Below are 15,000 nucleotides of genomic sequence, written 5' to 3'. Positions count from 1 at the left end.
CACTGAGTGTTTTGTGTTAACTCCCTGTTTAATTAGTCTTTCTACAAACATCAGTCTGTCCTGGTGGCTCAGTCCGGTAGAGCGTCTTCTTTATAACATGAAGGTCCTGGGTTCAATTCCAGCCTGACACAATGAATGTGTTTCTTTCTCTTCCCCATTAAAGATGTAGTTTTAAAAACAGTTTGGGTGTCCTTCTGTCTTGATGCAGCTCTGCACAATAAACTTCTTAAAACAAACTATCAGATATCAGTGGATAAAAGGTGCTAGTGATTTACAGTAATGATAAAAAGTATAATTGAACTACAGATTCACTGCACAAAAAGTATTCAGAGAAATAGTGAATTTTCATAACCAGAGGCCAACAGGCGGAGCTTCATCTCACCTGTCTGTTTGGACAGATAAATTGTAAAAGTCAATATTCATAAAGCCTCTTAACGAAGTCGGGTCGGACTGAACAGTTTTCAATAGAATAAGGAGGATCACCAAGGAGTCTGTAAGAATAGATCAGGTATCTTTCTTTGTTGTTATTTTCTCTATGAAAACAGGCCCAGTGTTTAAACATAATATTCTACCAGCAGAAATCACATGATTTATTTTCAGTTGTATCATCTTGGCAGTCAGAGTGAGGGGAAAGCAGCTGACTAATCTAGCAGGCTGAGTATCACAGGTGCATTACATTGTTCATATTGTTTTTTCTGGATGATGAACCAGGGATCTCTGAGTGTAGAGAACAGCAGCAGCAGCAGCAGTTTCTAATAGAAGCTGATTCTCTGGTTTACAGCGACATCTAGTGGTCAGATACTGTAGTTACAGTTTAGTGCACAAATGGAGGCTGCTGGTCATTTACTGTTACTTATCCTGCCTGAACACACACACACACACACACACACACACACACATTAATTTCAAATGTATTTAACTATTTAACGCTGTCACAACACATTCAAACACCCTGAACAGTTTAAACAGTGAGTGTAACAGCCACTGTGGCAGAATACAGTTACTAAATCTGAATATGACTGTGTTTTTTTATTTTATAGAACTGATCTATTCTAGAAAGTAATGTAATTTCAGTATTAATAAAATACAAAAATACTGTTTCCCAAAGTATCTTTATATACAAATTTCAATGTATTTATTTTTATCTCCAGGCAAATACGAATCACAAAATATCAAAAGTAAGTAATTAAAGTGGTAATTCATTAGTTCCTTGTTTTTTTATTTATTTATCCAGTCTCCATCTTTGTCCCTCAGCCTCACTGTGGTGTTTCTGCTCTGCTCTTCCCACAGATCACCTGTCAATCAAACAGTGTGGGGGCGGAGCTTGGGTTTCTTGTTGCTGCAGTTTGAGTTTCTCTTCTCTCTGTCTGTTCAGCCATGGTGGCTATCACTGCTCATGCTACCCAGTTCTTCTTCTTCTGTTGATTCCAAACAAACCAGAAACAACAAACGTAAAACGCATCACTTCCTGTGCGGCAGGAAAGAGCGACCAGACTCCGGCTGTTCAGAACAGACAGAGGAGAAGAGAGAGAGAGAGAGAGGGAGAGTTAGAGAGAGACAGAGAGAGAGAGAGAGAGAGAGAGAGAGGGAGAGTTAGAGAGAGAGAGAGAGAGAGAGAGTCAGAGAGTCAGAGGGAAATGCTGCAGATTATTACTTTAAATATGTATTTTAAATATATTTAAAATAGCCTGCTGCCTGTCTCTGGATATGAAATGAGCATGGATGACAGAGAAGTGATAGAAAGAAAGAAAGAAAGAAAGAAAGAAAGAAAGAAAAGAAAGAGCTGAGGACAGATGATTGTTGAGTGTCAATCAGATTATTGATCTGAGCTTCCTCAGTGACTCTCTCTACAGGAACAGTAGAGTCTGCTGCTCGTCTCTATTGTTTCTGACAGAGACAGACAGACAGACAGAGAGACAGACAGACAGACAGACAGACAGAGAGACAGACAGACAGACAGAGAGACAGAGAGACAGACAGACAGAGAGACAGACAGACAGACAGACAGACAGACAGACAGACAGAGAGACAGACAGACAGACAGACAGACAGACAGACAGACAGACAGACAGAGAGACAGACAGACAGACAGAGAGACAGACAGACAGACAGACAGACAGACAGAGAGACAGACAGACAGACAGAGAGACAGACAGACAGACAGAGAGACAGACAGACAGACAGACAGAGAGACAGACAGACAGACAGACAGAGAGACAGAGAGACAGACAGACAGACAGAGAGACAGACAGAGAGACAGACAGACAGACAGACAGACAGACAGACAGAGAGACAGACAGACAGAGAGACAGACAGACAGACAGACAGAGAGACAGACAGACAGACAGACAGACAGACAGACAGACAGAGAGACAGACAGACAGACAGACAGACAGACAGACAGACAGACAGACAGAGAGACAGACAGACAGACAGACAGACAGACAGACAGAGAGACAGACAGACAGACAGACAGACAGACAGACAGACAGACAGACAGAGAGACAGACAGACAGACAGAGAGACAGAGAGACAGACAGACAGACAGACAGACAGACAGACAGACAGACAGACAGAGAGACAGAGAGACAGACAGACAGACAGACAGACAGAGAGACAGACAGACAGACAGACAGACAGAGAGACAGACAGACAGACAGACAGACAGACAGACAGACAGACAGACAGAGAGACAGACAGACAGACAGACAGACAGACAGACAGAGAGACAGAGAGACAGACAGAGAGACAGACAGACAGACAGAGAGACAGACAGACAGACAGAGAGACAGACAGACAGACAGACAGACAGACAGACAGACAGACAGGCAGCAGCTCTGATCTGCTGGAATTCATCTGGTTTAGATGAGCTCATTTTATTCTTTTCCCCCAATTTATCCCGTTTCCCTTTGAAGAAGCATTTCCTTCCTTCTTTTATCCCTCCTTTCATTCCTTCTTTCCTTTCTCTTCTCCCTTCCTTCCTCCTATCTTTTGCTCTTTTATTCCTCCTTTCCTTCCTTCTTTTATCCATCCTTTCCATTCCTCCTTTCCTTTCCCCCTTCCCTTCCTTCTTTTATGCCTCATTTCATTCCCTTTCCTTTCTCCCTTCCTTCCTCCTTTCCATTCCTTCTTTCATCCCTCCTTTCATTCCTTCTTCCCTTTCTCCCTTCCTTCCCTCTTTTATCCCTCCTTTCATTGCTGATTTCCTTTCTCCCTTAATTCCTTCATCTTTTCCTTTCCTTATTTTACCCCTCCTTTCATTCCTTCCCATCCCTTCTGCTGTAGTGAAGCTGTATCGTTCAGACTGAAAAATGTTTTAATTTAAACAGTCGATCAAATCCAGAACTACATCAGTGAAGACAGAAACTCAAACCGCTGTTAAGAAGTTTATATAGTATTGAAAAAAAAGATTCAATGAAGATCTTTGGACAAAATAATTTCAGTTTGACTTCGTTCAGACATGATGGGAAATGGAAGGAAGGAGAAGAAAAGAGGAAAGAAGAAGGGAAAGAGGGGAGGAAGAGAGGAAGGAAGGCAAAGAAATGAGTAAGGAAAGAAGAAAGAAAATGAGGAAGGAACGAAAGAAGCAAGGGAAGAAGAGAGGAAAGGTGGAGGGGAAGAAAGAAAGGAGGAAAGAAAGAGAAAAGGAACGAAGGAATGGAGAAAGGAAATAAGGACTGAAAGGTGGGAGGAAAGGAGGGAAGAAAGGATGGAAGAGAAGAGGAAGAAAGGAGGAATGGGGAGGAAACAAACGAGGAAGGAAAGGAGGAAAAGATGGAGGAATGGAGGGAAGCAATGAAAGGATGGATGAAAGAAGGAATGAAAAGAAGGAAAAGAGGAAAGGGAAGGCAAGGGAAGAAGGAAATGAAGAAGGAAGGAAAGGAGGAAGGAAAGAAGCAAAGGAAAAGTGGAAGAAAATGAGGAAGGAAAGAAGGAAAGGAAGTAAAAATGGGGATGATTCCAACATTTGTTGAGATTCGGGACTACATCTTGGGAGGGAGGAAGGAAGGAGGGAAAGGAGGCAGGAGAAGGAGAGAAGGCAAGGAGCGGAGGAAGGAAGGAGGAGAAAATCAGTGTCAGTGACTCTCGGGCGGAAGTAGGAGGACTCAGCAGAGCCGCCTCGGAGAAGGAAGAAGGAAACCAAAATGAAATCGGACTCTTCCAGGCTCCGTTCACACTTGTTGATCAGGATTTACCTCCAGCCCCGCGGCGGGTTTCGACCCTCTCCCACCCCGCTGTCCGCCTCCTGATCCCGGGTTAGACCCGCTTCGGTCTGCCTGACTGACCGGCTGTGACTACTGACCGCACCGCGATGGACTGAAACATTATTCAGCTTCCATTCTGCCAAACCGCCGCGGATCAACTCCTCATCCAGATCTACCGGATCGATATTTCAGTATTGAAGTAACCGGCTTCCCAGGCGGGGAGATCCGGGAACCACACGGAGCGCGGCGCCCCCTCCGCCGGGCTGCACCGCTGGGTGGCACCGCTGTGCCCGGGCGGAGCGACTCTGATCTCGGCGTGGTGGTGTGACTCTCCGCCGTGGGTCGGCGACGTGATATCGGCTAGGAAACCGAGATTTTTTTCTGTCTCCCAGGAACACCAAGTCTGGGTTTTTCAGCTGGCTACACGTTCTATATTTCAGGATTTGGGTAATTAGCTTTCTAGGCGGGGAGCTCCGCGACCCGCACCGACCACGGCGCCCTCTCCGCCGGGCTGCACCGCTGGGTGGCACCGCTGCGTCCGGCCGGTGGGATGACGCTCCACCGGGGGTCGACGACGTAATATTTACCAGAAAACTAAGCCCGTTTATCGCCCAGGATCACCGAGTCGTGGCCTGGTTGCATGCTCTATATTTCTGGATCTGGGTAATTGGCTTTCCAGGCGGGAAGCTCCAGGACTCACGCCGACCACAGCGCCCTCTGCGCCGCGCTGCGCCGCTGGGTGGCACCGCTGCGTCCGGCCGGTGGGATGACTCTCCACCGGGGCTGAACCACGTTATATTCTCTAGAAAACTGAGCTGTTCTGTCCCCCCGCTCCCCTGTTCCCTGTCGGTGAGTCTGTGTGTGGTGTCGGGGAGGCGGACATGGCAGACTGCGGCCGGACCAGACCGGCGGACCCGGACGCCGCGGACAGCCGGACTCCGAGCCCTCTGACCGGGAAGAAGAGGGCGCAGCAGTCCCCCGGGCCCCGGCCCAGGTACCAGACCTCCGCACCGGGACACTGCTTCAAGAGAGTCACCCTGACCAAACCCACCTTCTGCCACAGCTGCAGCGATTTCATCTGGGGACTCATCGGCTTCCTGTGTGAAGGTAAGGCTGAACCATACAGGGAATAATAAATCCTGTTTCATCTTATCATAAAGTATTCAGAGGAAAAACACAGACTCAGATCAAAGAGAGGAGGCTGACTCGGTCCAACAGCTGTTATTTAATTCATAATCCTCATCCCACATGAATAATATAAAGTCATCTGATGGAGGCTTTTATCCAAAGTACCACAGAACCGTAAGTGCCTTCAGCTCCAGCTTATGTGACTCCAGTGGGATTTGAACCCCCAACCCTGCCAGTGTTGGTGCCTTGCTCTGCCCGTGGAGCTGCCAGAGACAGACGGGGTGTGTTAGAGCGTCTCCCCTAGGCCCGTCCAGCCAGGCGGGCGGGTGGGCGGTGTTTTAACTGCACACTGTCCACACATCTATCTTAGCTAAAGACAAATTGTTATTCCTCCTCTGCTGCTGATTTGACCTTTAGATGGAGAGTTGACTGGAGTCCAGACTGTGATGACGCTTATTTGTAGTCCGCAGCAGGGAGACAGTCCTGCTGAGGTGTGTGTGTGTGTGTGTGTGTGCGTGTGTGTGCGTGTGTGTGTGTGTGTGTGTGTGTGTGTCATTATACTGTATCACATAACCAAACTCATCCTACACACTGGGATGCTGATGCATCATCTGCAGCCAGTGAAATGAGAGCAAAGTTGAGGCCTTCTTTCCTTTCCTTATCTTTCCTCTTTTCCCTTTCTGTCCTTTCCTTTTCTCCTTCCCTTTGCTCTCCCCTCTTCTTTTTTTCCCTTTGTTTCCTTTGCTCTCTCTCATTTCCTTTCCTTTGCTCTCCTCTCCTTTCATCTACTTTCCTTCTGTCCTCCACTCCTTTCTTTCGCTGTCCTTTCAATTCCTTATCTCCTCGTCTACTCCTTTCCTCTCCTCTCCTCTCCTTTCCTCTCCTCTCCTCTCCTCTCCTCTCCTCTCCTCTCCTCTCCCCTCCTCTCCTCTCCTCTCCTCTCCTCTCCTCTCCTCTCCTCTCCCTCCTCATGAAGTGTCCTCGTGACTTAATCATGAATTCAACAGGCGAACTGGAGAGCAGACCAGCACACACACACACACACACACACACACACACACACACACACTGGAGATTATGGTAACACACAGTCAGTGTGTTACTGGGCAGAGTGGTGTGTGTGTGTGTGTGTGTGTGTGTGTGTGTGTATATTGGGGGGGTGGGGGGGTGTAAAGCCTCTGTTGCACAATCAGAGCTGCAGTCAAGTCGTGATTTACTTTCTCCGGTTGGCATGGCAACAGGAGACTGGCGGGGATGCTTAGTGGCAGAGGAATGTGTGTGAAAGAGGGAGGCGGTGGGGGGGGATTGGGGGGCAGAGACACACACACACACACACACGCACACACACACATGAACAACAACAACAAATCCATTAAACGCTGCAGCAGAACAAAGCGGCGGACTGTAAAGGAACAGGCTCAGCGGGTTACGCAACGTTTCTTTAAACCGTCAGTTGGATTAATGCAAACCTGTGATGTCATCAAAGTGCTTCATCTGCCTGTGAATATTCTCTGTGATAATGTAATGAACCTTTTTGTTTTTGTGACATTTATACATTTATGTTGCCTGACATTCGCTGCAGATTTTTATCCAAAGCAGCTTACAGAGCAGAGAGCAGACTGGACCTGGAACCGAGTGAAATGAATTACTATTTCAATTTCAGTAATGATAAATATTGCACTTGCCAATCAAAAAATAAGTCATTACTTTTGTTATCTCCCTTAAAAGTTGAATTATCCCCCAAACAAACATAATATTCCACCAAATCAACTGATTGATTTTCCTCATAATCTGTTCGTTCTCTGGCTGAGCTGCTGAGAGGAGAAATGATGAAAAGTTTCTTTCTCTGGTGGAAGTTTTCCCTCTGCTCTGATTTCCTCCAGTAAAACAACGATCAGGAACATCAGACATCGACGCTGTTTGGTTTCCTTGTTCTTGCTCCTGTTTCTGCCTCTCTAAATATCAGATCGAAGTGAGGAAAGGGAAGGAAGCAAGGGAAGAAAAGGAAATGAGGAAGAGAGAGAAGGAAAGGGGGAAGGAAACAAGCAAAGGAAAAGAGGAAGAAAATGAGTAAAGAGAGGAGGAAAGGAAGTATCCTGCAGAAATCAGGTTTGGGGATGATTCCAACATTTGTTTGGACGACCTCTTGGGAGGAAGGAAGGAAAGAAACGAGGCAAGGAAAGGAGAGGAGGATGGAAGGAGGAGAAAATCAGTGTCAGTGACTCTCAGGTGGTGAATTACGCTAAAATTATTTTCCACCTCCATCCCCGACCCCCTCTCCTCATAATCAGTCTTGTGGTCTCTCCTGACCTGCAGCCGGCCTGTGGACCCACACAGGGACCAGAACCCGTCACCCTGGCAGCAGTTCCAGGTCGGAGCGTTTCTCCAGGCCTCGTTAGCTTCCTGCCGGCAGGTCCGCGGAGCTGCAGAAGACAAACTGACCTTCTGATGTTTGTCCACAGAGCTTCAGTCGGTCAGCTGAGTCGACCAGCTGGGGCTCCAGAGCAACGAGTCACGCTTTCCTCATGGTGCTTCTGCAGAAAATATTAGAACTGAGAAAGGCTTTCTCTGTTTTTTAACATAATAAAAATCCACTCTACTTCATGGTGTAAATGAGGAAACACAGTCTCTGAACTCTGAACCTCAGCCTCCATGTTTCTGACAGAATCCAGTTCAGATCAGGTTCCTCCAGTAAAGGATTCTGGTCCAGCAGCAGGAATTGTTCTGGATATTTCCACCTGTTGGTCTCATGAGAAGGTTAGCTAACGCTTCAGTTTAGCAGCTGAAACAGTTAGCTTCAGGAAGGGAGTAAGGAAGGACCGAGGAAGGCAAGGAAATGAAGAAGGGAAGAAGAAACAAAATGAGGAAAGGAAAAGGAAAGGAGGAAGGGAAGAAAGAAGAGAGCAAGGAAAGAGAAGAGGAAGGGAGGGAAGAGGGAAGGGAGAAAGGAAAGAAGGGTTGACAGGAGTGAGGAAAGGAGAGAAGGGATGATGGAAGAAACGAGGAAGAAAGAAGGAATGGGGGAGGAAAGGAGTAAGGAAAGAAAGAAGGGAGGAAACAAACGAGTGTGGAAAGGAGGCAAGGATTAAGGAAAGGATTAATTTGAAAGACTAGCGACTAAAAGATGAGAGAACAGCTGCATCTGTCTGGTGTCGACGGTCAGTTTAGCGTCTTCAGACTCTAATAGATGGAGAGTTTTTGTTCCTAAACAGTCGGGTCAGAAAGTGAGTTTTGAAAGCCAGAAATCTCAGCAACAGACCAAGTAATCGATAAGTCTTTGGTATTGATCAACGATCCTATCAGATATATTATAGTCTGTTTGTAAAAACCTGAACTGTTGGCTCTTGCAGGGTTTCAGCTGATCCTGCAGAGCTGCAGAAAAAGTGCAGAAAAGCAGAATGTAGTTTGTGACTCGCTGTGTGAAACTGACCTGAGAGCAGCCTGAGGTTCACCACAGTGACACGAGACAAGAAACACTAACTTCACTCTTCCGTCTGCAGACTGCAGTTCACTGAAGACTGAACAGGCTGCAGGACGGTCTCCATGCTTTACATTCATTTAGCTGACGCTCTAATTCAGAGCAGCTTATAATGTCGTCCTCGGTGGCCGTTAACGGCACCAAGATGCCTGAAAATGCGAGTCTCAGTCCTCTAATGAGAACTGCGGTGTGGTTCGTTAATCCAACCGACTACAGGAAACCACTGCAAACCGCATGGGATTATGGGTAGAAGGAGACGGATGCGGTTCCTCATGCTTGCAAAGCCTAGCAGAACAAAATGAAGTGTGGACTGATGCTCATATTCAGCTGTTTTTCCATGTGTTCTTAACTGGTATGAACACCACAGAAGAAGAGACAGACAAGTCCATCATGCTAACCCTAACCCTAAGGTACAGGAAGTGGAATCAGATTTGTTTTGACCCCCAGCTGCCAAAACCTCTGACCAAAACCAAAGTCTTACCAAAGCTCTGTCCAATAAACAAACTACTTGTGAGTCATGTGACTTCTGTTTACAGGCCCTGGTTGGCTGTGATTGGTCAGTGTGAACCTAAATGAACCAAATACAAACATGCAACAAAGTAAAGTTTTCCTCTCTGGTTCAGACCAAAGGAAACGAGCCGGAGCAGGATCAGACTGATGCTCAGAGGGATTTGAACCCTCGCCCTGGGTGCTGGTGCCTTGCTCTCTGACTCTGCTCTCTCCTCCTCAGTGTGTAACTTCATGTGTCACGAGAAATGCCTGAAGACGCTGCGGTCGGTCTGTTCCTGCATGACTCCCAGTCTGGTCCGGGTGAGTGACAAGCACAGCTGAACTGCTGATATTACTGATGATGTAGCTCTGTTACTCCACTGCTGGCTTTGTTTACATGGTGATTTATTGGATTGAAGAGTTCTTTTCACTCTGAAGCAATTCTTCAGGGACAGACATGAACCTCCGTACCTAAACACAGTCACACACACGACTGAAGGCTCAAACGCACCGAATGTGACTTCTGACTCGTGCTGCAGCTGATGTGATGTTTCTGTGCTGCACAGCAGGCAGGAGATGTGAAGCGTCGGCACCAGGACTCTGACATTTACACTTTATTATTATTTTTATTTATTATTTATCGTGACATAAATTCATTGTTTGATATAGTCTTTCTGTTTTATAAAACTTTGCAAACTAGCCGACTTGACAAGCTGCTAAAAGGTACTAATAAATGAAATCCCCAAATTCCCTTTAATACATGACCGCAAATTTGAAATTGCATCATAACATCAACATATGCATTTAGATAGTTAGAAAGTTGAGAATATCGCCTCCTGGAAAAAGTCATTATTTAACCTTTCCTTCTGCACTGTGGCTGCAGCCAGAAAGCAGTTTGACTCGTTCTCTCATTCTGATCTTATCGGTCAGATCGAGATCCAGTTTAGACTCGGTCTAGATAGCTGTCATGTTGTTGTTGTTTTAAAGTTTCATGTTGTTGTTCTTGTTAACTTGTCATGTTGTTACCGTGTCATGTTGTTGTTGTTAACGTGTCATGTTGAATGTTCTTGTTAACGTGTCATGTTGTTGTTGTTTTAAAGTTTCATGTTGTTGTTCTTGTTAACGTGTCATGTTGTTGTTGTTTTAAAGTTTCATGTTGTTGTTCTTGTTAACGTGTCATGTTGTTGTTAACGTGTCATATTGTTAACGTGTCATGTTGTTGTTAACGTGTCATGTTGTTAACGTGTCATATTGTTAACGTGTCATGTTGTTGTTGTTAACGTGTCATGTTGTTGTTAACGTGTCATATTGTTAACGTGTCATGTTGTTGTTGTTAACGTGTCATGTTGTTGTTAACGTGTCATGTTGTTCTTGTTAGCTTGTCATGTTGTTGTTAACGTGTCATGTTGTTGTTAACGTGTCATGTTGTTCTTGTTAACTTGTCATGTTATTGTTACCGTGTCATGTTGTTGTTGTTAACGTGTCATGTTGTTGTTAACGTGTCATGTTGTTGTTGTTAACGTGTCATGTTATTGTTAATGTGTCATGTTGTTGTTAGCGTGTCATGTTGTTGTTAACGTGTCATGTTGTTGTTAACGTGTCATGTTGTTAGCGTGTCATGTTGTTGTTAACGTGTCATGTTGTTGTTAGCGTGTCATGTTGTTGTTAACGTGTCATGTTGTTGTTAACTTGTCATGTTGTTGCTACCTGTCATGTTGTTGTTGTTAGCGTGTCATGTTGTTGTTAACGTGTCATGTTGTTGTTGTTAGCGTGTCATGTTGTTAACGTGTCATGTTGTTGTTAACGTGTCATGTTGTTGTTGTTAGCGTGTCATGTTGTTGTTAACTTGTCATGTTGTTGCTACCTGTCATGTTGTTGTTGTTAGCGTGTCATGTTGTTGTTAACGTGTCATGTTGTTGTTGTTAGCGTGTCATGTTGTTAACGTGTCATGTTGTTGTTGTTAACGTGTCATGTTGTTGTTAACGTGTCATGTTGTTGTTGTTGTTAACGTGTCATGTTGTTGTTAACGTGTCATGTTGTTGTTAGCGTGTCATGTTGTTGTTAACGTGTCATGTTGTTGTTAACTTGTCATGTTGTTGCTACCTGTCATGTTGTTGTTGTTAGCGTGTCATGTTGTTAACGTGTCATGTTGTTGTTGTTAGCGTGTCATGTTGTTAACGTGTCATGTTGTTGTTAACATGTCATGTTGTTGTTGTTGTTAACGTGTCATGTTGTTGTTAACGTGTCATGTTGTTGTTAACATGTCATGTTGTTGTTAACGTGTCATGTTGTTGTTAACATGTCATGTTGTTGTTACCGTGTCATGTTGTTGTTAACGTGTCATGTTGTTGTTGTTGTTGTTAACGTGTCATGTTGTTGTTAACGTGTCATGTTGTTGTTGTTGTTAACGTGTCATGTTGTTGTTAACGTGTCATGTTGTTAACGTGTCATGTTGTTGTTAATGTGTCATGTTGTTAACGTGTCATGTTGTTGTTAATGTGTCATGTTGTTAACGTGTCATGTTGTTGTTAACGTGTCATGTTGTTGTTGTTGTTACCGTGTCATGTTGTTGTTAACGTGTCATGTTAACGTGTCCCGCTGCCCCTCAGGTCCCGGTGGCTCACTGCTTCGGTCCGGCCGGTCAGAAGAAACGTTTCTGCTGCGTCTGCAGGAAGCAAACAGAGGGAAACACTGCGCTGCGCTGTGAAGGTCAGACCAGTATGACCAGTATGACCAGCATGACCAGTATGACTAGTATGACCAGCATGACCAGTATGACCAGCATGACCAGTATGACCAGTATGACCAGCATGACCAGCATGACCAGTATGACCAGTATGACCAGCATGACCAGCATGACCAGTATGACCAGCATGACCAGTATGACCAGTATGACCAGTATGACCAGTATGACCAGCATGACCAGTATGACCAGTATGACCAGCATGACCAGCATAACCAGTATGACCAGTACAATATCTTTATGAGGACCACACCTTTTTGAAACCAGTTTCCAAAGTGCTTTAAGAATCAAAGCAAACATCTAAAATAAACATAAAATAATATAAAAAAGTAAAACAAGAAGCTTCCAGAGGATAAAAGGTTAAGAACAGAAGGTAAAAACAATATAATAGTAACAATAAGATCAAAGATATTACATGAAAGCAAGTCTGTAAAAATGAGTTTTAAGAAGATGAATTGAGATGATTATGAAGATGAAGACGACAGTCAGAGGCTGAAGGTCAGAGCTTCAGCAGCTGATCCACAGAGAGAGCAGCGGTGAGACGTCTGAGCTGCTGACTCAGCAGGTTCAGACCTGCTGGAGAGGGAACGCCTCAAACCTCGACCACAGAACATTTTCACAACGAAGAAAACATACAGAAACATACGAGACACTTAATAAACCAAACAAGCAGCAGAGTGAACGACTGGCAGGGAGTCAAGTGTGTGTTACTTTTAGGCTGAATGCCTAAAATGTAAAAGAAAATGTAACGGCACTAAGGCTTCGGCGTTGCACTTTTTATTTTTGGTAATGTTGGTCATTGAGGAATTTAAGCTTATTCTCCTGTTGACTTTACTGTAAGCCGCTAAATGACTAAAATGTAAATAATGTAACGGCACAAAGGCCTCGCTCTCTCTCTAGTTTTGGTTTCTTGTCATGTTGCTGATCGAGGACCTTCTTCAATTTGAACCTTTGGTCAGCTGAACCTGTGACCTCTGACCTCACATTCTCCACACGAGAGGTGAGCAGGGCAACTGTGACTAAAATAACGTGTGTGTGTGTGTGTGTGTGTGTGTGTGTGTGTGTGGCAGTGTGTGAGCTGCATGTCCATGCTGACTGTGCCGTCTTCAGCTGTGCAGACTGTCGGAGCTGTCATCAGGACGCCACGCTGGACCTGGTGAGTCAGAACAACAGAATAAAATAAATTAAAGCTGCAACATGCAACTTTTCTCCTTCAGACAGGAAGTGTTGTTAGCCCCGCCCTCCTCCGCCTCAGTTGGTCAGGTTCCCGCCCCGACAGCTGTCACTCATCTTGATGAGCTGTCTGATGATAATCTAGCACACTTTACATGCTTCTATGGATGTTTACTTTTACAAGCAGACAAGATGGTTTTAGTTCAGTTTTAGTTAGTTTTTATTTTTATTTCAGTTCATTAGTTTTAGTTTTAGTTTACGATAACTACTAGGGCTGAAAGATATTGACAAAAAAATCAAATTGTGATTATTTGACAGAATATTGCAACTGCAATTTAAACTGCGACTTTTTCTTTAGTTTTTAGAACTTTAAAATTGTTTAAAGAAAAGTGATTTTGTTAAAAAAAAAAACTAGATGTGAGTGTGCAGATTTGCTGAGTTTGAGTCTGATGAAAGGTTTTGATTCCTGGACCAAAGATCACCTGCAGCTCTAAAACTCCTTGTTCACAAATCCAGTTTGGACCAAACTCTCTCTAATCGCTCTATTAATTGCAGCCTCTGTGATTTGGAAATTGCAGTTTCAGTTTTCAGTTGATTGTTCAGCTCTAATAACTTCCTTCACCTGTTTGCCTCACTGTCTCCTCACTGAATCACATCCCCTCTAATCACTTTAAATGCCATAAAAAATCCCAGGGTGTTGTGACCTCTGACCTTTGACCTCCTTACTATTGGTTGTGTTGGTTGTGGATGTTAGTGATCAGGAATTGAAGCTGATTCTACTGTTGCAAGACACTGGAAGTCTCTGGATAACAGTCAGATTAATGACTGCAGAGTGAGTGTTATTGATTAGAGGAGTTCAGTCTTACTTCATCACCCAATACCTGCCACTGTCACACACTCTTTAATCAAAGACTTCCTCTAAGGCTGTCAGGTGTTTGAAGTCTAGCTGTCGGTCTGATCAGAGCGAGCCAGGAAGCAGGAAGTGTGTCCTTGTTGAAGCAGAGCCAGTGAGTGAGTTACAGTGTGAAGCGGTTTGCCTGCAGACGCTTCATCTCATTTGGTTCCTTCATGCAGTGTGTGTGTAGCAGTGTGTGGAGATCGATCTGCGCCGTATTGATCGGTCACAGGCGTTGATTAAAATCAATAGCGTGAGGCTGAGCGCTCCTATAGAGCTGATGGCAGTCGGACCGATCAAAACAAACCAACACAGCATGACTGACAGGAAGCCAACACTAGAAATAGACACACAAACTAGGTCAGTGTGGCTTCAGCTAGTGGGCTGGGGATGAAAATCAGTCAAACAACAGTAACAAGGTACTTTAATCAAAATTCATTCAATAAGCTCCTGTTCATTAATTCTCTCCAGGTTCATGCATGATGGGCCTCGGCCTGCAGCTTTTTGCTTTTACAACGGAAAAAAAGATGTAATTCCACAAAATGGATGTACAGTAGATTCAGGAATGACAGGTGGCCTGTGATTAAATTCTGTACCTCCTGTTTAGCCAGCAGTGCTAAAGACGTGCATTGTGGGAAACCCTGGCCATGGCTCTTGAAAACCTGTTTGAATCGTGACACTTTTTTGCCAATAAGTTGAAATATTTTTAACCTGTAAAAACATGCTGAGCTTTCAGTCAGGAACATGCAACAGCTCTTTGATAAAGAAGGCAGCAATAGAAAGAGACATAGAGACATTAAAGAGAGGTTCCTGATGGATATAGAACCTTAAGGAGAGGTCCCTGATGGAGAACCAGCCTTAAAGATAAGTTCCTGATGGATATAGAGCC

The 15,000-nt window shown here is 44.6% G+C and overlaps 1 protein-coding gene across 2 annotated transcripts in view; it reads left to right on the top strand.

The window, feature by feature from the left end:
* The first annotated feature begins 4,138 nt into the window (after positions 1-4,138).
* The window catches only part of dgkq (diacylglycerol kinase theta), a 25,406-nt gene continuing 14,544 nt past the window's right edge, over positions 4,139-15,000 (top strand). For both annotated transcript variants that reach the window (XM_071895525.2, XM_078289129.1), the window contains exons 1-4: positions 4,139-5,312; positions 9,542-9,621; positions 11,910-12,009; positions 13,114-13,199. In XM_071895525.2, the coding sequence (XP_071751626.2) occupies positions 5,087-5,312; positions 9,542-9,621; positions 11,910-12,009; positions 13,114-13,199 (492 nt within the window). In that variant the 5' untranslated portion in view covers positions 4,139-5,086. The remainder of the gene's footprint in view (positions 5,313-9,541; positions 9,622-11,909; positions 12,010-13,113; positions 13,200-15,000) is intronic.

Source organism: Centroberyx gerrardi, chromosome 16 (genome assembly GCF_048128805.1).
Source record: "Centroberyx gerrardi isolate f3 chromosome 16, fCenGer3.hap1.cur.20231027, whole genome shotgun sequence".
Lineage (NCBI taxonomy): Eukaryota > Metazoa > Chordata > Actinopteri > Beryciformes > Berycidae > Centroberyx > Centroberyx gerrardi.
This window is presented reverse-complemented; position numbering and strand designations above follow the sequence as displayed.